This window comes from Sylvia atricapilla, chromosome 9 (genome assembly GCF_009819655.1).
Source record: "Sylvia atricapilla isolate bSylAtr1 chromosome 9, bSylAtr1.pri, whole genome shotgun sequence".
NCBI classification, from domain to species: domain Eukaryota; kingdom Metazoa; phylum Chordata; class Aves; order Passeriformes; family Sylviidae; genus Sylvia; species Sylvia atricapilla.
Window position 1 is genome coordinate 8794923 of NC_089148.1, and position 21362 is coordinate 8816284.

At 38.8% G+C, this 21362-nt stretch overlaps 1 protein-coding gene across 3 annotated transcripts in view; it reads left to right on the top strand.

Moving 5' to 3' along the window:
* RALGPS2 (Ral GEF with PH domain and SH3 binding motif 2) overlaps positions 1–21362 on the top strand; it is a 114394-nt gene that overhangs the window by 86371 nt on the left and 6661 nt on the right. For 2 of the 3 annotated variants that reach the window (XM_066324725.1, XM_066324723.1), the window contains exons 14-19: positions 5739–5793; positions 9037–9114; positions 10658–10763; positions 11509–11601; positions 18718–18823; positions 20047–20138. In XM_066324725.1, coding sequence (XP_066180822.1) covers positions 5739–5793; positions 9037–9114; positions 10658–10763; positions 11509–11601; positions 18718–18823; positions 20047–20138 — 530 coding nt within the window. The remainder of the gene's footprint in view (positions 1–5738; positions 5794–9036; positions 9115–10657; positions 10764–11508; positions 11602–18717; positions 18824–20046; positions 20139–21362) is intronic. The other variant, XM_066324724.1, reaches the window with a different exon arrangement.

Consider the following 21362-nt stretch of genomic DNA (forward strand, 5'->3'; position numbering starts at 1 on the left):
TCCTATAATTCATAAGATATTTTTCTAAAGAATACATAGTTCTCAATTAATTCCAAATTTTCTGCACTTTTAAAGTATTTATTGCTTAAGTGTGCTCTTAAGTATCTTTGCAGGAATGTTCAGCTTGTTTCATTAATGTTCTCAGAAGCTTTAGATTTCCACCATTTCTTACAATTTAGCTCTGCTTCTTTACTGAATTTATTAAGCTGAGTTTGTTTACAATGGCAAAATGTTCAGATAATTCTTAAAAAGTAAAGGGACAATGCAAAACAGGTCCCAATTTACATACATTGCTTTTGTGTGGCTTTTGTCCTCTTAGAGCACCTTACCTAGAGGATACAAAGTCATTTTGCTAAGGAAGTTACTCTTTGAGAGTGCTGTCTCATGTATACCATTTGAAAACAGATGTCAAGGTATGAACACAGGAACACTGCTGAAATTGAGATTGTAACTTGAGGTGTTTAAAAATTCGAAGGAAACAATTACGGGTTGTGTTTGTAGCAAATTTTGTAGTGGTGTTTGGATGCAAATTCTATTTAAGCTGGGTTTTTTCCACTTATTTTTCCATAATCTACAATGATACGGATGAAAGCTCTGGAAAAACTAGAACTCTTGAATGTTTGCCTTTGTGTGTTGCAATCACTGGAGAATAGCTTCAGCCTGTGTTCTAATGCAATTGGAGGAATTAATGCTGCAGAGTGAAAGAGAAGTGTTTTAAATCAGTGTGAATTAATGTAAGAAAGTGCCTTTGTAAGAACAGTACATTCCAAACCTAAACTGGCATGAAATACATATGAGAATATCAGCATTTTAATGAATTCCTCTATTAAGTCACCACCTCGAAGTTATTGAATTCTGCAAGAGATTATATTTCTCTTTAAATAAATGAAGTATAGGTGTAGGTATACAGTGTGTGCATTTACTTTCAGGGGTCTTGGCAGCCTGTAGAGTAGGGAAGACCTTTACACAGCCACTGTTTGTTTGGTTCTTTAACCTGTACTGTGCTGTTCAGGTGTGTAGGACTCAGTCATCAGATCAGATTTCAGATAAGGTTTCAGGCAGAAGCAATATGTTTGGTTTATTTATGTATTGCCTTTATTTGAGTATATGGATGCCTGTCTCTTGTCTTAAATGTGGATACCCGGTTTTGCTGTTGTGAACTACTACTTCTTTAGTGATAGGATAAATTTAAAAACTGTATAATATTAGAGGTTAAAACTGCACATGTAGGTGCCTGGACTTGAGTCTAGCACTCCAGTTCTTCCCCAGTCTTTCTTCGTACTGTTTGGTCCAAGGCTCATGCTCTGGATGTGCTGAAATCAAAGTAGTTGTGCAACCCCCCTGTTTCTGTCCCATCTTTATCCATTTGGTTATTTGCTTTTGCTGATTTTTTCACAGTGATGGTATTAAAAGTTTCTGTCAATTCTCTGGCATGATGTTGCTTGAGTCCTCTGCCAGAGTTGCTGCCATCTGTATTTGGTTAACTGGGGAGGCAGAGCTGAGCTGCTTGAACTTTACAATAGTTAAATAGTCATGATCTATGTATGAGGATTTGCAGTGTGGTTGTGAACTCACCAAAGCAGAACAGAGCTTTCAGGGCATGGAGCCCATCTCTGTGGTGTTGTCTGGGCTGTGCTGCAGCAGTTGATGCTCAGGCCTCCTGAGCAGTTCTGTGTGTTTTCACATTTCAAGCTCTGTCGGGTCCGTCCCCAGCTCTGGAAACGTGGTGTAACCGGAGCCAAGAGAGTGTTGATGACAGATTTGGGAAGGGGAAAGAATTTCTAGTCTGAAGTCTTTTTAAAACTCTTTGGGGTTGGTTTGTTTATATTAACACCTGTTTAACCTTGGGGACTAACTTCTGGATAAAGAAAGCCTGTGTTAAGTGTTCGGTATCCCCAGACTTGGGGCAGTGGGTGGGTGCCATGACCAGGGGAGTGGATATGGGATAGCACAGGCATTCCCTATCCCATAACTGGGAACCTCATGCTGTTTGTATGGCTGCAGCACAGACATCTCACAGACATGCATCTGCATCTGCACATCTGCAGATGTGAGCAGAAAATCACAATGCTGGGGCTCTGCAGACAATCCTGAGCCTTCTCATATAATCACCAGCCCAGTTAGCAAAAAAGCCATCTTGCCAAATGCTGTTATTCCTAAGATAGGATAAAACTTCCATAATGATTTTATTTTATTTCAGTCCTGCACAAGAAATTTATTGGCAATGAAGAAAACTAGAAAGTGTCTTGTGTTAAGTGGCTTCTTACATAAAATCAAAATTTGTTTAGAACATTAACTAACAGAAGGGGCTTATACTACCTAGGATTTGTTATTAAGTTTAACCTGAAGAACTTGCTTGAGGTTGTTGGAAAAACTCAAATATTGAGTACATACTTGAGAAGAATTTAAGAAGGTGATATATTTTTAGAGTACTGAATGAATGAAATATTTCCAGTTGAGGTGACACTCAAATAGTGCACTTAATGTTTAAACAGAACTTGGCTAGACATCTAACTTCTATTGAGTTAAAAACTGTCCCTTTTACCTCTGTTTTGTTTTGGAAGGAGGGATGTCAGGTTTTTTGGGGGTTTTTTTGCTTTTCAAGAAAGGGGTGTTTTTAGAATCAGAACTTCTGTAATGCAGAATATCTCCTAGAGGTTTTAGAATCTAAAAAATCCTGTTGGAGATGTTTTTATGTGAATGTTAAAGGAACTGTCAAATGCTAAAATTCAACCTTTTCTAGTTTTTTGTTTAAGTTTTTACAACCCCTGTAGGCATCAGTGCAAATGTTAAATTAATTGCTGTGGTGTTTTGTCTAGTTTTTTTACAAATTGATGTTCCTTTTCAGTGTAATTGGCAATTTCTGTATTATATTTTCACTTAACTTTTAAAGTGAAACTTCTGGTTTACAAAGCCCCCAAATTCCTGTAGGTTTTCTCACTGTACTGATACCGTAGCAAAGATTGTCACTTTGTGACAGGTGGCATTTTAGGTCTTCCTTTAGATTGCTTTGCATTTTCACAAAGCGACACTAGCTTTTAAATCTTTCTGTAGTGTACTTAGCACAGCAATTGAATATAACTTTATTAGCAAAGCTGATACAGTAGCCATCAAAATGTCATTTCAGGTAGAAATTTAATGTATCACCCCGCTTTAAATGCAAACAATAACTTCATAATACTGTCTTATTAGGGAGTTTTAATTGTGGGGATTTATCACATAGACCTAAATTTTGTAGAGCTCTAGTCATATTAAATCTGCACTTCTTGCTAAGACAAAGCTAAATCTAAGCAGTAGTAAGGAAATGAAGAAGATTTGAAGTATCCCATTTAATGCTTTCAGTGCTGGCTGAATGACTTGACAGCAATTGCTGCACCATTTTGCAGGACAGATTGCTTCAAGTAACCACCAGGAAAACTTCGATTATATGCATGGAACACAAATTTCATGTTGGGGTTGAACTCTACCATCCTAATTGTCATTGCAGCTGCTGGAAGGATTTCAGCACCTTAAGGCCTTGCTGTAAGAGATTGTACCACAAACAAAGACAGTCACCTGGGAGATGTTACCCAAAATGCCTGCTTAAAGTTGTCTCTGAATTATTACATCTGATTCTGTGTCCTCATCCCCAAACCATGCTACTTATTAAACTGAGGAGACTTCATGTATTGCCTTACAGAGAGTGCAGCTGTGGTTTCATTAGGAATAAATAAATCACTGAGCTTTTTTTTTTCACTGTGATGGGGATTGTAGAATTTGCTGAAAGTATTGAGTGACAGTTGCTTCTTTGAGGAAATGATAAGGACATTGCAAAGGCTCCTGCTGTAACAGCAGGCTCCACTAGGATAAGTTACTCCACGGGTTACTCCTTTTTTTTTTTCCTGGGATAGTTCATGATTTACCTGGTAGTCTTTCTGTATAGAAGTGCCTGGAATAATGTGGAGTTAATCCCACACATTCTCTTTTCCACATTGCAGGTCAGGTGTAAACTGTGCTGAGCAGAACTTCTGATTATTTCTATGGTCAGTTCTTTGCTCCCCTGCTCTGTGGCACCTGAATGTAACGTGGACAGAGCTACCTGCTGCTGTAACCCTCCCAGCAGCTGGCTGCCTAAGGGTCAGTGATCTGCAAATGGAGGGACTAAAAACTTCAAGGCACTCTAGAAAGTGATGCAAGTTACCTGTGGAATATGTCACCTCCCTGCTTGCAGCCCTTTATGCCTCCACTGGAACATCACTTTTGTATCTCGTAGCTCCTTCCACTGCACAAATGGCTCTGACTGTAGTGTTGGTGTGAACCAGGTTAGAACGTTCCTTTAGGAAAAATTCAGAATAAGCTGAGACAAAATTATCTAGTATCCCACAGAGATCATGTTAATATGTGGATGCTGAGCTAATGTTTGCAGAAGAGGCATCTCAGTTGAATTGGCTGGCAGATAAAGGCATGTATTTTCTTTTAAATTTTGCACAGAGGGAACTTCAGCCCATGCTGAGATTTTCATGGCTCTTGGCTGGAATTACCCCTGCTGTGTGTAAATCTTTATTGCCTCCATGTTTAGTTAGTGTTTACCCAGTGAATATCCAGACCTACTTTGTGCACATTATTTTTCAGGGCACCGTTTTTCCCTGCTGATTTTTCTGTGTAAAATTACAGGGAACTGGTTCCCATTTTCAGCTGCTGTTCTCTGAGGGAACTCTTAAGTAAGGAGCATTGATTCAGATTTTTTTTGTTTGTTTGTTTTCTGGTTTGTTTCAAAATAATTGGGAATAAATTCTTGCCTTTATATATGGGTGTTCAGGCAGCAGAGCAAACAACGTGGCAAGTTACTGTGCAAAAAGGTGGCTTCTAGCATTGACTGACACTGAATTGCACTGATATTTAGGCTTTAGGGTTATCTGGAGCTAAAAATGTTGCTTGGAAGTGGTGAACAAGGATGCTCATGTGGGCAGCTGGGCTGGTCTGGAAGGGAAAGAGCAGCAAGGCAACAGCTTGGAATTGTGTACAAAAACTACTGATTTCTGATAACAGCATCTCTACTGATAATTATTTACTGATTTTTAACATTACAGATAACACCCACCTTTTATCTATTTTTAAATACTCATTTTCAGACTGATGGGATTTACTGGAATTGTAATGTTATTGTCTTATTTATGAGATTGCCATGAGTGGATGCATCAGATGTTTGGAGTTTGGGATTTTCCTCTCTTTTCAGTGTTTAAAATAAAATAATTGCAGATTAGTTTACAAAGCACAGAAGGAAATGATACTGTTGTGATCTGATGGAGTAAGTGGGAGATAGCCTTAAAAAGTTGTTTAGGGCTTCTCAAATCACATATTGGAGATTCAGCAATGAATTTGCACCTCTGCGTCATGACTGTGTGTGACTCGATAAAAAATTAGTTAAATAAGTGACCTGTTTTTCTAAATGCAGACAAATCCATGTTTAGGGTGTTCTTTATATTTTGAAAATATGATTCCCATTTATTAGTGCTCCTTTTCTTCAACTTAATGTGCAATTATACCCTGTTCCTTCAATCTCCATCTCAGTTTATGTGGAATTCCTGAAGCAACAGAAAATGTTTTCCTTGTAGTATTTTACTGAAGTATTTTTGCACATTTCATCTTAATTATTCTGATACTCAGAATCTCAAATATTCTGATTCTTTCAGATACAATTGACAGAGATGGTTTGTAGATGAAAAAATAATGTATCATTTGTTGTTTTATTTCTCTAGGTAGCAGTGATGGTTCTGAACTCAGTGAAGAGACTTCCTGGCCAGCATTTGAAAGGTAAGAAAAACCTGTGTTTCTCTAGTCACATTGTGACTTAGTGTCTCTCACTCACTCCTGAAAATGATGCTTTTTTTACTGACAGAGATCTTCTGTGTGTAGGAACACTAAAAAGCTGTAATAAGTTCACTGGATCTGTTAAAGCAGCAGAGAAACACCTTCTGCTCACTAATGGTTAATAGGGCTTTTATCTAATTGGGTCCTTACTCAATGCACACATCCTTTAAAGAGCTCGGCCAGAGAACCATTAGACCCCTAAAGTTTCATATATGTGGATATCACATGTTCTGTTTGTTTGTCTGGTTTTCATTTTCACTTTCCCTGAGACACTTCATCTGTTCACAGTCCCTTTGCTGCCTTGTCATTGGCATTGTCACTTCTTCTGTCTCTCTCATCCTCTTGTCCCTTCACTATTATGTGGGAAGACACAACAATGCCCCTTGCTAATGTGTGACTTTGTGGTCCAGAATTAACAAGTTGTTCCTTGTCCAGCACCTGCAAGTGCTCAAGTGGCATTGACCACTTCAGCCAGTTCCTATGTTGTATTTGAGAATGTGGAAAAAGACAAACAGCTGTAGTTTAACACAGAAAAAGGTGGAATAGTCACCTTCACACAGCTGAGTAAGAAGCACAATACAGTGCATTGCTTGCTTCTATAACACAATTTCAGGTAATCCATGAGCTTCAGACTTGCCATGGATGACTTACCACACTTCTACATTTTTTCACAGCAATTTTTGTCAAAAAACTTTGTCTTTTTAGTTGGGAACTGTTACCACAAACATATTCTGATTGAACTCACTGAAGCTAAAGTTCTGTGTTAATTTTGGAAGAAGTCTTTGAAAATCTCTCTGTGCCAAAGGCGACCTCCTGGATGCCTCATGCCTTAAAATATGAATACATACATGAGGAAAGGCCCTTAAAATTTCATTAGGTAGCATTCCACATGAGCAGAGAACACAAATGGGGGCAGAAAGACAATCTCTTAACTTGAAGGCTACATCACAAAGTACAAACAACATTCAATAGGTTTTCTGTCTTTTCCTTCCCTACTGCCTTATGGAATTGTGTATTGGTAGCAAGTTGTTTCTCAAAGATAAAAAGTCATTAAGTTAGAAAAAATGATGAGCTGAGTGTTTTTACCCAGAGCAGCGTAAGAAGCTTTAAAATTTAGGTTTAAACTTAGGATAACACTTTTAAGAATTGTTGTGTGGACTTCTGAGAAAAGCAGGGGCTTTACATCCCTGTGCTAATGAGAACTGGCAGCTCCAGGCTCCCCCAGTTAAAAGGTTTGCTCCATGTCAAACAGAAGATTCCTTCTCCAAATTCCACTTGTCTTCTATACCTCTCTCTCACCTGAGAGAACTTTTGGGAACACTGTTGGAGGTTTCAGGGTGAATTCTCTTGCCTTTTTCCAGGGAGAGAAATAGGGTTTCTTACAGACATTCCCAACACCATATGTGAAATTCCTGGAGATCTGCAGCAACCTTGAGTCAGTTCCTTGGTTTATAAGATGATGAGGCATGTTTTAAAATGGAATAGGTAATACACTGGCATGCAAGTGTCAAAATTTAAGTTAACTAGAGAGGGTGTCTCTGGTTTTGGTCTGTACAGTGAAGCACAGTGGTTTCCATTCTTTATAAAGATATTTAAGTCGGGGAGAGGTGTTAGTTGCCTGGAATTATCAACTCTGGCAAAATTGGGATACATCCAGTGTTAATGGCTATTTTCTATGCAGTGCAAGTGGGAATTGAGTATTTCCCAGTGATTTAGGAGCAGCATCATTGAGTAGGAAAGCTTAAATCTCCATCACATGCCTGAAGAGGAAGAAAACAGTTCCTCCACACACAGATTCCCCAAGTAACAGGAAGAAATGTAAAATGTATTCTTGTTTTTCCTGGCCTTTCTGCTTGTAGCTGGGGAATGCAGAAGGGATTAGAACTAGAGCCACTGATTGCTTTTAAGTGTAACAGAATCTTAGTTTGAAACTTGAGAAAGAGTTTTCAGCATTGGGGTGCCCCTTCAGACCAGTCAAAAATTACTGGAAGGACTAAAATTCCAAGTCCTTACAGTTATATCCTGTTAAGGGCAGTGTATTAAGTGACACTTCAGTCTCACAGGTTGTCATCCTGAGTGTCTCTGAATAGATTTCCCTGAAATAGCAGTATTCCAAGAGTGGTAGCCTCCTTGTTATGCAAAAACCCCCAACCTTAAAGGTAAGAAGAAAACATACTTGATTTGCATGCCAAATATATGTTTACAAAAAGAAACAGCTCATATTACTTTCTTTTCTTTATTGTTTTATTTGCCTATATCTTGGGTGTGTTCTAAAAATAATTCATAAGTTCAAAGATATTTGTTGATATTTGATTTGTTGATATTTGAGAAACAAATGATGGCAAATTGTGGAACAGGTTAGTAGATGGTGATTCATTAATATCTTTTCGATAATAAGGCTTGTGCTTATCTACTTGCTCCCATAGAATTGCTGATCTTGAGTCTTTCAACAGAATACAAGCAACTAGAAAAAATGATTAAAAAATAGGATATGAGGACAAAGTGCCTTGACAGTGCTAATTTTGACTTAAATGGAATTAGTCAATTAAGGGGATCTGATTCAGAAAAAGGAGATTCAGTGAAGCAAAGCACTATTCAAAAGGCAAGTCTAGGGCACAATACCTGAATAGGGGTAACAGAATGGATCAGGTAAATGATTTTAAAATGTGGAGCTTACAGGTAAAGTGTATGGTGTAGATGAACTGGAAAATTGAAATATTGCTTAACTGATTTCAATGTTACTTAGCACAACAGGATTTTAAACAATGTCAGGTGGATTTTGACAGAGCTTGTGGTTCCTTTCATCCCAACAGCTTGTGTGTTTTCATACTCATAGAAGTTGAAACCATTTTTGTAGCAACATCTAAAGTCAGATTTCAAGATAAGTTTTATCAGTATGATTCCTTTACATTTATTTAGTCTAAGCTAAATGCAGGCTTTGCTCTAAAAATGTGTTATTCTTTAGTGCCAGTAAAGCACTTCAGTATTGTGAGTTCTGACAAAGAGAACATCTGATGAAATTGAAAACCATATTATTTACTTCTGCATGCATTTTTCTAAATAAAATTACTCGCTTTTTCTTACATGGAAGAAGTGGCTTTGTGATATGCACACAAGAGTAGTTCTGTGCTGTTTGTGTGAATGAAAGTATATGTAATACATCCAATTTATAATGGAATCCAACAGGAACAGGTTGTACCATTCTCTCGGTCCGGGGACAAGAGTGTCACGCAATGGCCATCGAGGCCACATGAAGGCCAGCAGGTACAATCCCACTGCACACAGAGGTGTCAAACCTTCCCTCTGCTGTTGGTGATTTGGTTTGGTTTGATAATTAAGTGGGTGTTTTCTGATGTTACCTTTCTAACTTATGTGTTAAAATAAAGGTAGAGACCTTTTTCTTCAGACTTAAAACTTTTCCCTTCAATGACTTACTCTATATCAGCATAAGGACTGTTCATTCCAGTCTGCAAATCCAAATTCTGAACCGTTGGATCTTTCTATCAAGGCTTAAAGATGTTTTGCCAGGGTAGCTTTTGAGGTGCCTGCCACTTGGAGCAGTGTTGGTAGTTCTCATGGGAAAACAAAGCTGCTCCTGGTGCTAATGGATTGCATTCCAGATGTTTTCTTTGGTGGCAGTTCTGTACTGAATTTCTTCGTTCCTCTTCCCTGAAATCAGAGAGATTCCTAAAATGAGTAACACATTCAAAGTGCCCCCAGTTTAATATGTGTAATATTTGCAAGCTGTCAGAATAACATAACTGATTATTCTGATTCCTCGTGGATACAGATTCTGTCTCCAGCTGTGTCACTGTAGCTGGGGAAGAAATTTCCATTAACTGTGAAACCTCTGTCACATTAAGAAGCAAGCATTGTGTCACTGAACTAAACTCATGTTCACATCTGTCAGTGTCCAAAATTGTCTCCATACCATCATCCTCAGTAGGTGCTGCAGTGAAAGTGTTTGCCACATTTCCAGTTTACTTTGGACATAGGATGGATGAAACAGCAAATCCTGGCTTCCTTCACAATGATTTTCGGGTGCTGTGCAATCTCTTGGCTTTTCTAGAAAGCTGCTGGGTTCAGCACTTTAGTTACATGCTCTGATTGACATTTACTGAAATGATTCCTGGTGTAACTTTTCTCTGATTGGAAATGTCTTTGAAGCCAGTCAGCTTTGGAACTTTATTTAAGCTCAGTTTTTTTTTCCTCAGTGCTGTACCTGGCCTTTGTTTCAGCCCATTGCTCTCCAGTCCTTCGTAGGGCAGATGATCCGTAGAGCACCAGTTGCATTAAAACACCTTAAAGCTGTGGTTTGGGTTTCTACTCTTTATTCCTGCTCCTGCCCACTCTCCTTGCTTTCAGATAATTTAAGGATTGTGCATGTTTGGGCTGTGCTTTGTTTCTGATGTGCTAATGATTCTGGCGTTTCTAACCAAAAAATAGTCACATCTTTCCTGCGAGGGCTGAAGGAGAGGTTTAACACGTACAGCAACTGTACCAATGTACTTCAGACATTTGCTTTTAAAATTAATTGTTCTTGTCTTTCAGTCGTGTTTTAATTTTTGAATTAAGGATTACCTGCTTGGCTAATTAATTTTTCTGATGACTTTTGCTTGCGAGTGTTAATTCCACAACAGCAATTCCTTGTAACAGCTGAAGTCTTTTTCCACAATGAAGTTAAGTAAATAGAAAGTTGACATTTTCAAATTGCAATCAAGGTACTTGCATTAGTTTTTGGTAATGGTTGGAGAATTACTTCAGGAAAAATATTTTTTTCACACAACTCTTCACATGCTCCTTTCAGCTCCCTAGAATCTGAAGATTTGGCTGTTCATTTGTATCCAGGAGCAGTTACTATTCAAGGTGTTCTCAGGAGGAAGACTTTGTTGAAAGAAGGCAAAAAACCTACAGTAAGATATATTTTTTTAATGAATTAATTTTCTCACCTTCTTCCTGTGCCCAGTTATAAATACAGTAAAATGGCCATTGGGCAACTAGTTCAAGTGTCTGAGATCTCCTCTGCCTTGCTGATTAAGATTTAGGGTCATTGCCAGAGTTTCCATTCTTCTGTTTGGTGCATTTATTCAGTTTGTAAGGTTATACACAATCTAGGAAGTAGAAGAGAAAAGGATGCTGCATAAAATTTTCAACAATTACTGATGACTTTAAAATGGAGAGAAACATGTTTTGTCTTCCTTAACAGTAGGTAAATCCCAGCAATCTATCAATAGATGATAACCCTTAAGATTTGCAAATACTTGATGATAAATTTTAAACCAAAATACATGTTCCGGACAATGGGGGATACCTTATGGCAGCACCTAAGATGGAAAAGGAAAGGAACTCTGCGTCCCCCAAGTGTTCTGTAGGAATTGCAGGAAGTATAGAGCAAGATGCAGAACATTTTTCTCAGATTAGAGAGGAAAGGCACTTGTTATTTCTGCTTTCTGGAGTTTTCATGCATTCATAAGCCTGCATGAATAACAAACAGCAGCTTTGGAAACATGGCTGATGCTTGGCTGGACAGTCAGTGCTCTCATGTTCTTGCAGGATGGTGCCCCCTCTTTCACAGCTCAGTGTTATGAAGCATTTCACTTATCCATTGCTCCTTTGGGTGTGTTTGTTTGTAGTTGTTTTTTATTATTTTCTCTCCAGGTAGCATCTTGGACGAAATACTGGGTAGCACTGTGTGGAACCCAACTCTTCTACTACGCTGCAAAATCCCTGAAGGCTACAGAGAGAAAACATGTATGTAAACCAGGCATGTTCCAGTATCACCTGCCAAAACTAAAATGTGATTTCCTGATGTAAGCACTGAGAGTAGCTCAGGCCTTGCCTGATTTCTAGTCAGCACTATCCTGTCTCCCAGTCAGTCAGTCACCTCATACGGATAAACCCCAGGGAAATATCGTATACATTTGTATGCTACACCAAGAACATCTGCTTTGCATCTGCCATGTGTCTCTGCTGGCCTTTTAGGAAAGGAGCTGTGTCGTTGGTCTGGCCATTCTCTAAGGCAGAAGTTTTGTCTTTGGATGATTTGAGTCTTGCAGCAGTTTAAGTCCAGACTTAAAGCACTGATGAGGAAAATTTGAGCCATCACAAGCAAGATACAACAATTAAACATGTACTAATTTCAGCTATATGGTAAAATTAGACCATTTTTCTTTATAATCCTGCAATCCATTAACTGCAGTGGAGTACCAAACACTTCATCTGCTCAGCAGAGAGCTGTGATGTCACATGATGCTGGGGTTCCTTTTATTTGCTGCAGCTTGGTCTGAAAGAAGCTGGGAATGCTTTGCTTACGTGGGGAAGGAGCAAGAGGATTTTCTGTACCCATCTCACAGATGGTAAAATATACATTGTTCCTGTTTGATGTCCCTGGTTAATTGTAATGCTTCTCTTAAGAAACTGGGTCAAATCTGAGATACTTGAATCTGAGTTCATTCACTACTCAGAAACATTCCTTGGTTGCCTTGGCAGGTGTTTCAGGTTAATTTATGACAACTGTCACTGTAGAACATTTGCTTTGCATAGAGCTTACGGAATTTTACAAACTGAGTTGTGCTTTTGGAATCCTTTAAAGGGGGCTTTCTCTTTGGTACAAAATACTGTTTTCTTATCCTAACATCATTATGTGCAGAGGGTAGAGACTTGAAGCTTAACATTTCTGGTTCTCAGGCTCCTGGATATTTGAAGCTCCTGTGTGGAAAGTTTGTGTATAAAGTTCTCTTAATCTAAGAGATTATTTCCTACTTCCATTTAGAAGTTCATTAGGAAACAATATTCTAATGCTCAAAGCAGCTAATAAAAACTAATTATTTTCAGAATTATTTATGTGTTTCTTGGCCATCCACCCCTACTAGCTTTGCTTAGGTAAGATTGAAACTGATCCTACCTAATTTGTCTAGCCCAGGCTAAAGGTTTGTTAGCCAATCCTTCTCTCTTCTGGGTGTCTTGGGAGAAGTGTGTGTGTTTGGATGCATTTGTTTCTGGGTTCAATGAAAATTTTAGAGAAGGATTCCACCTCATTAAAAGGAAAGAGCAGATTTGTAGGCTATTATGAGTAGAAATGCAAAGAATTGGAAAAAAAAAAGAAGGAACCAGGAGAGAACTAGTGTTGGCATTATGTCACTCACAGCTAGTTGCCTGTTTTTTCTGGAAACACTGAGAAATGGAAAAGAAATTTTTGTGGTAATGTCAGACTTTGTGTTCCTGTTACTGCTGTGATTCCTTCAGGCTTTGTGCCAAAATTGCATTTTGTTTTCTTTTAGGAATAGAATGTGTATTTGTAAGTCTCCCTGGTTCACTGTTCTTTACAAAATTATGGAGGACTTTACCAGACTTGTGTCTATTCATTCAGAAGCTTTTTCACTGTTCTGTGCTGGCATTTTAAAACAATCAAAATTGCACGCAGGTTTAGAGAACTTGAAAAAGTGACTTAGCAAGGAGTTAAATTGATTGGAAATTAAGTGCGTGGAATTCACATTTGTTTACGCATTTCCTTCAGAATAACAATTTCAATAATTTAAGTAGTCTTGCCCTTTCTTTAGCAAAACTAAATGAAGGAAAATGTGAATAGTCTGCTACCTGATCCTTCAGAGTCTCTGTTCCTGCAAAAGCCTTTACTTGGCCTAGAAATAACAGTCACATCCATTTAGAATGTTCTTTCAGAGATTATATTCTAAACCCCTTGAATTGATTTCTGATGTTCCCCAAGTCACCGATACATTGTGACACCTACAGTATCTAAACTGCTGGTGAACAGAGGCTTAAGGAGCCAAAATCTGTCTCACATGCTTGTGTGCTTGTGTTTCTTTGTCCAAGGATGTTCCAGCAAACCAGTGAGGAAGTTTGTGGAGAGAGATGAGGTGGTGTTGGAGTCCAGGGTGCTTCCAGGATTTCCCATTAGAACCCCACCAGCCTTGTGGCTTGCAGATACTGAGAGGAGTTTGAGCAAGGAAATTCCCAGGAAAAGGAGGAAGAGGAGTCACAGTTAAAAGCAGTGACTGCTGAAGAACATGTATTTCTTTTTAATAGTTGGCTCTACGAAGTTGGACTGAACTGTCCAGCACAACCTTGGATTTGGCTGTACACAGCTCATGTCTTGCTTTCAGCTTTTTAGGACAGTAAACAGGCTCTGTTCTGTTTGTGGATGCCAAGCCTTTTGTGCAGCTCAGTGTCTGATTTGGTTTTCCAGGTGCAGTCAAGGTTAATACATTGTAATAACTGTTTACTACAGTTTGGGTTGTCTTTTATTTAAACAAATAGTTTGCAGTGTTATTTGTTTAAATACTTATTTAAACAAATAGTCACAGCAAACCTCTGCTTCAGAGGTTATTATAACACAGAGCATGACCTTTATGTAGAAATTAGGGTGGAAAACCTGGTAACTGCTGTTGGGGTCAAGGGATTGGTTGAGGGATTCCAGTTTATGAAATAGGCTAATAATAGGTGGTCAGTAACTTGTTCAGCTGCTCTGCCTATGTTTTACTTTGAGCCTGGCTGTTGATGGCTTGGGTTTCCATCCATTTCACTGCAGAGTTATCATACAGAGCCTCAGCTTTGGTTCTGGAGTCTGTGGAGATGACTTGTCAAGGGTCATGCTTCAGTTCACATTTGGTTGCATTTTCAGAAGAAGTTAATCAGGAGAGAATGAACTACAGATGGTCAATCATCCGTAGATAGCTAGAGGATGAGTAAATGCTGCAGATACTTTCCAGTGATATTCCCAAGAGGTCCACTCTGCAAAATGAAGAGATCCAAGGCTAGATTTAGGCTTCGGGTTTTTTTACTGCCCAGATAAAAAGGATGATGCCATCTACTTTGAACAGGTTTCTTTTTCAAAGATTGATACATTGAAGATTTACCTCAGCAAAATATTCCAAGCATCTTCTGGAGCCATTTAAACATCTGTCTTTTCTGCTTCCTTTCTCAAGCCCTCTGTGACATGGAAAGGAACGCTGGCAACAAAAGAGTCAGTCTGCTATATAAAGTTTCCTGGCTGGAGCTCTCATGCTGAACGTGTCTTGATTACAGGCATGCTTTTGACCATTCTGCTGCTGCAATTGCTCCAGGCAGCTTGGAATGCACCGACACTCAAAGCTCTTCCAGGCTTATAATAGCCAGCCTCTTTGGAAAATTACCTCATAAAAATCCCAGAGTAATTTCAGCAAAAGGGGCAAGAAATCCTCTCTTTTTTAGACACAGACAAGCCAGCTCTTCTCCTGCCTGTGGTCAAAGGCCAAGGAATGCATCCAGTATTGTGTGCTGCATCTCCTAAGAGTAGCAGCATGAAATGAGCATTGAGTGTAAATAGTGAACAGGTTTCATTTATTACTACAGTAATGGAGAACTATCTGTAAATAAGCATGTGAACCTGAGAGCCCAGAGATGTAGTACAGCACAATCTGACAGGAATGTGTGCACAATAGTTTTATCTCATGTGCTGAAATGGAACTCCCAGAGAAGCCTCTGTGAAAACTGGAGCATTTGTGCACATTTAGAAAAGGGCAACAGTAAGAATGGCCCCTTGAACTTAGACCTAAAATAAGCACTCTGAAAAATGTGAAGACACTTTACAGTGATTTGGCTGAGAGCCTTGCCAACTTCTGTGACAACATAGCACGCACCAGAGATTTTTCTGTGTTTGTGGGTACTTGGAAACAACAGAGATTTTATATGCTTCATGCTTGAGCACAAACTCTGGTTAGTTCTAAGCCTTCCAGTGCATGCTATAATCAAAGTTAGATTGATTTATTTGTGATCTAGAAAACTTGGTACTTGGGGCTCAGGCACTTTCACTGAAATACCTTGATGAAGAATGCTGTCATTCTGGGAAGGACGTTCAAGCACCAGGAAAAATATTTGAGTATTATGAAGCGGGAGATGCGGAGGAGGAGATTTGTAGGTGCCAAAATGTTGGAGTGGAAAGTCTGTTCACAGATTAATTCAGAGTTTTTGATTCAAAGATTTACTTTTAAAAGCCTTTGAGCTCAGAACAACAACAGCAAAAATCAATTATGGGAAGCCTAGTGCCAGAGCTGTGCAGTTTTCCATGTGTATAATAAGAGTCATTCCAGTGGCCTATATTACAGAAAGCAAATAGGAACCAGGAACATTAAATTACAATGAAGCTTTCATTCCCTTCATGTTAACAAAGCAGACTTGCTGTTAGCAAGACTCTGTGCATCAGCAGAGAATGAGCTGCCCTGGGGGACTGTGTAAACATGGAACACAAATCCAGCTGAGCACAGGGATGGAAGGCTGACATGTGTTTCAAGTGATGACGGATTGATGCTGGCAGGAAACACTTTCCTTGTGTGGAGCTTTTCATTTTATGGAGAAAGCCCCATGGTTAACTGATGGGTTTGAGTGAAAAGAAAAGGCAAGGAGCTCTAGCAGTTTGGATTGCATGGCAGTGTCACATATTGGATACTTGTTGGGATATACAGCTAAAATAAGCCCCATGTGTTGTTTCCATGAAACTCTAGAAATAAGTGTTGTTCAAGCAGTACATTTTGCTTTGTAATCCATCAAAACTGCTTTGTGACTCAAATTTCCATCTTTGTGAAAAGGACTTATTAATGCTTGAGGACTACTTGGAAGTTTGCATTTTGCAGATCTCTTTTAAGTGTTGTGTCATCATACTTTTTGAGGCAGCGTTGTCAGTGAACCCATAACAAATTCTTTATATACACTTCCTTTTTTCTAAAGGACTCATGAGCTATTTCCATTATTCCCTCTCGTTGTCTTTATTACTTCTTTCCGATAAAATGTCTTAATTTTCACTACAGACTAACATTACTTACTGCCTCCTCAAAGAAATTTGTGTTTGAAGAGGAATTACAGCCCTCACTGTAATGAAATGTAGTTTGTTAGAGCTTTGTAATTTATCTCCTCTTTTGAGGCTTTACCACATCTGTGCACCTCTGTGAGTTACGTAACTTTAGTGTGTCTATACAGAGAGCCTGGACTCAAACTATTTTGAACTTGGTTTAAATGCTTTTGCTTTCAGCTTCTGGTCTAACATTTGTTCATTCCAAGTTCTAATGTATTTTAAACCAGGGTTTAAAATGTAGCCAGTTGCACAAGTCCCAGACAGATAAACTTACCTGGACAGTGGCTTCACACTGACAAAAGACATGGTTAGATGGGATATTAGGAAGAAATTCCTCCCTGTGAGAGAGGTAAAGCCCTGGCACAGAATTCCCAGAGAAGCTGTGGCTGCCCCATCTCTGGAAGTGTTCAAGGCCAGACTGGATGGGGCTTGGAGCAGCCTGATCTAGAGGAAGGTATCCCTGCCAGTGGCAGAGGGATTGAATGAGATGATCTTTAATGTCCCTTCCAACCCAAAACATTCTGTGATTTCATGGTGATTCTGTGACCTTCCAGGTCTTCAGTTAATCTCTGGCATGGATTAGAATAACTGAAATTAGACTTGCAGTGGAATTTTATTTATAAAGCAACTGTATTCCCATACAGAGAACATTCTTATAAACTCTTACTTTGCTCACGATACTTTCAAACTTATTGCCAGTAACTCTTTCCTTGGTTGAACCAGAGTTCCATGATTGTAATACTAAAGCAATAGTTCTAAAATGAAGCAAAAATAACTTGATGTTTAATGTTGTGCATCTGCCTTGTGGCATTAGCATGAAGAATAAAAGTATTCTAGAATTATAGATTAATTTTAATTACTTAAAGCCAAAACAATCTCAAGGATGTTTTATTGTTTCCAATAATGTAATTAAAGAGAGATCAAAATTGCTGTGCTGATAAAGAGATTGGAAAAGGGATTCACAGGATAGGAGGAAGATGCATCTGATGAGGATGAGCATATTCCAGAATTAGACTTTCTGAGAACTAAAGCACTGCAGAGTATGAGAGTGCAGGGATTGATGGAGAAGTCTCTGTTGGACCCAAGAACATGGGAAGATGAGACCTGGCAGCTGAAGATGTGAGAGGAACTGAATGAATGAGGAGCTGGGCTGTGGATGGGGCTGCCTGAGCAAGCAAGAAGTGAATTGGGTGGGTCTACTAACAGGTAAAAAAGGAGGCCAAGGAGAAGGGAAGCTTATGGCTTGGAGATAAATTGGATTGAATGGGTGAGTAGAGCCTAGAACTGAGAGAAGCATGAGAAGGAGAAAATAATACTGTGACCAGGTGAATGAAATACAGTGGGTCAAGGAGCTGTCAGGAGAGGGACTCGTGTAGCAGACAAGTGTTGTGCTTGGGCCTAAGTTACCTGTCAATCCATGAGTAACACCTGGAACAGGAAAACGCCATCATTTTCAACATCTTGTTGATAAATGAGCATGACTGCCCTTTTCTGGGCATTTGTTTATTGAATTTACATCCTCACTTGAATCATTTATTTCATCATGTCGTCATATTTAATTACACAGTTGTGTTATCTTGTCCCCAGGACTCATGTCATGTGTAATTACAGAGTACTATAGCAATTACTGCATGCTAACTGTGAATAGTTATAACACAGGCAAATTCAAGTTTTGAACAGTGGAGGGAATACTTTTGCACTTACTAACACACTTTGAGCTATACTGTACATTCAAATATGCACTAATGTGGTGGGAATGCTCCTGTAATCATGCAGTGCAGATTAGATGTCAAACAGTCCTTTACAGATTGTGAAATTCCTTTTCATTTGTTTTGAATACCAATCATTGTCTTAAATTCTGTTTTCACTAATTTCATACAGTCTTTTAATTTTCTTAAATTTGCTTCGTTTGAAGTTAGCCAGTCTTTAACAGTGGCACTGAGAGGAGCTGCCCTGCTGGGTACTTGTTCTGTGCAGATCTCCTGTTTTAATTCCAGTTCAAATCTTGTTTGTATTTCCAGTTCAAATCCACGCCAAGTAAGAGCGTCTCAGTGGTGGGCTGGATGGTGATGATGGCAGATGACCCTGAGCATCCAGATCTCTTCTTATTGACTGATTCTGAGAAGGGTAAGCAATGCACTGATTCCCAGAATAAACATTTTCTTTGCTGAGCTCATTTGTCAGCAACTAAACGAGCAAGTGAAAGGTGACATCCTTCCAATTTCAGCTGCTCTCCAACATGTCATCTTTGCCTTTGGAATGCTATTGGAACAATAACCCATGGAGAATCCTTAGAGTCTTCCTTAGTTTGTAAGAACTCTCCAAACTCTTAGCAACCCCAGATGTGATTTTAATTGGAACTATTCATCTGTAGTCTTTTAAACCATATTTAGAGCACTTAGAGGCATTTTCACATGTGTGAAATATAACTAACAACAAAAAAAGATTCAGCTAACACTAGGTGGTTGATCAGTCCCTTCTCTCCAAATGAAAACCAAAACCCAAACCATCTGTTCAAATGTAGTGCTATTACCAGGAAAAAGCTCTCAGAGATCTTGATTGTTACATGGAGAAGCCTGTGGATGTTCATTCCTCCAACACAGTGCCTGCTTTCAGTTAAAACTCTGAAGAAAACGTTGCTTTTCCATTGCACTTCAAATTGTGCAGAAAGAACATTGTTAGAAGGTCTGATAAAACCTGATATTATAGAAGTTCTGATAAAATGAGCTTAAAATCATTTATTACTTTGTCTGCTTCAAGTCTTAATACATTCTGTTTCCAAACATCTCTCCTAGCACCACTGGTATAAGGCATAAATTGTGAGTGCTTGTCAGCTTAAACTCTGCAACAGCAATCTGAAATGTTTTTGTAACACTTGACCTTGCTGAACCCAAACAAGCACTGTGTAACTCCAGCCACTGAAAATACTGGTCTGAAATGTATCAATACATTTAGGAGTGATTTTCAATATTTTCAGATGCAGCTTTCCAGGGTGCATTTCAGTGGTATCTTGCACTTAATTTAAAAAAAAAAAAAAAGATATTATAAACAAATTGCAGTGAACAAAACTACTTTTGTTTTGAGGAATGTTTTGTTCTTTCCTAGTTGACACAGGCATTAGCTGAAATCTAGAATGCTGGAAAGGAAGAGAGGCAAGCTGAAACTCCTCTTCAAAAATAGGTTAAGCAATTGCACCTACTCCAGACAAAGTGTCAAGTTATATGGGCCATCTATTAGTAAATCTTCTCATGATATTTCTGTTTAGAGGTACATGAATATGGGTAGGATTTAAGTGTTTAAAAAGGAGCACTGTTTATGTTTCTTCATCGGTTTTTTTCCCTCTTTCTTAGGAAATTCATATAAATTTCAAGCTGGAAACAGAATGAACGCAATGCTCTGGTTTAAACACCTGAGTGCTGCCTGCCAAAGCAACAGACAACAGGTGAGAGCAAGACAGTGGAAAGGAATGAGCTTTAAAAAGCTCAGAACTGATGGATCTTCGAGCTGACCAAGGTGTTATTGAGAGCTTTGTGTGTTCCCTGACCAGCCTCTCCACCCTTTCACGTGCTGATTGATTGGCCTTGGATTTTCTGTTTGGCATTTTGCAAACAAGTCCTTAGAGTTTCTGGGGTAATCAAGAAAGATTTGGGGCTACCTTGTGGCTAATTTAAAGCAACTGGAGAAATGCAATGAATGCTCTAAAATATCTGCCTGAGTGGCAGCATTTTTGTCTTGCCCGTTTGAAAAAGGCGATTGCACAATTACATAAAAAAGCTGTAAACTGCAGCATTCAATATCAATTCCAGAGAACTCTCCTGAAGTGCCTTTTTTGAGGTCATGGACATACATATTTTCTCCTCTGTATGCATTTTGTATTCCTAAAATGTATAGAAAGTAATTGAGTCCTTGGTACATTTTCCAGTTTGAAAGCAAAAGTAGCATTTTCCATGGATCAAAAAGGAAGATAAGACTGCTCCAACCCTTATTAAATGCTGTTCTTGTATAAATTCTTACTGACCTTTTTCATCAGCAAAATCCTTTGTAAGTTACTTTGTCTCCCTGAACTCTTCCTTCTCTTAGCACATTTGTTTATGGAGTTCCCAGAGCAGAAATCCTACTGAATTTCAAGGGGAAACAAAAAGGCTTTTCCAGCTCCTTCTGTGCTTTCTTGTTCTATTCTGCCTCTGAGAGAGATCTTAAGAAGTAAGGAGGGTTGCAGAAGCTCCTGTGAAGGTATTTGAGATAGTGTAAAGGAGAGAAATTGTGTTCCTGGCTGGAGAAAGTGGCAATAGTAGCAAATAGTGGCAAAGAGTTTGCAAGTAAGTAGTGAAAAACTGTCCTCTGAAGACAGCTCTGGTCCAGTAAGGGTTGGCAATACTGTTTATTACTGTTAACACTGTAACTGCTTTAGAAAAATTGGATGTTTAAATGTGTTTTCAATGGAATATAAACACCTAGTCTGTTTAATAGTAATAGCTGAATAATAGTAAGAACTATTTTGATAGATACCATTTGTGACCTTCCTGGTGCAGCTGTAGCCCAGTTGAGCATTCTTTCTTCTACGGGTAAATGGTAAATGCAAAGCAAGAGATGCTTGATTCATACCCGACCAAAGTGACTATTTATTGACAGTCATGAGGAATGTGGTGGCCCTTTAATAACCTGA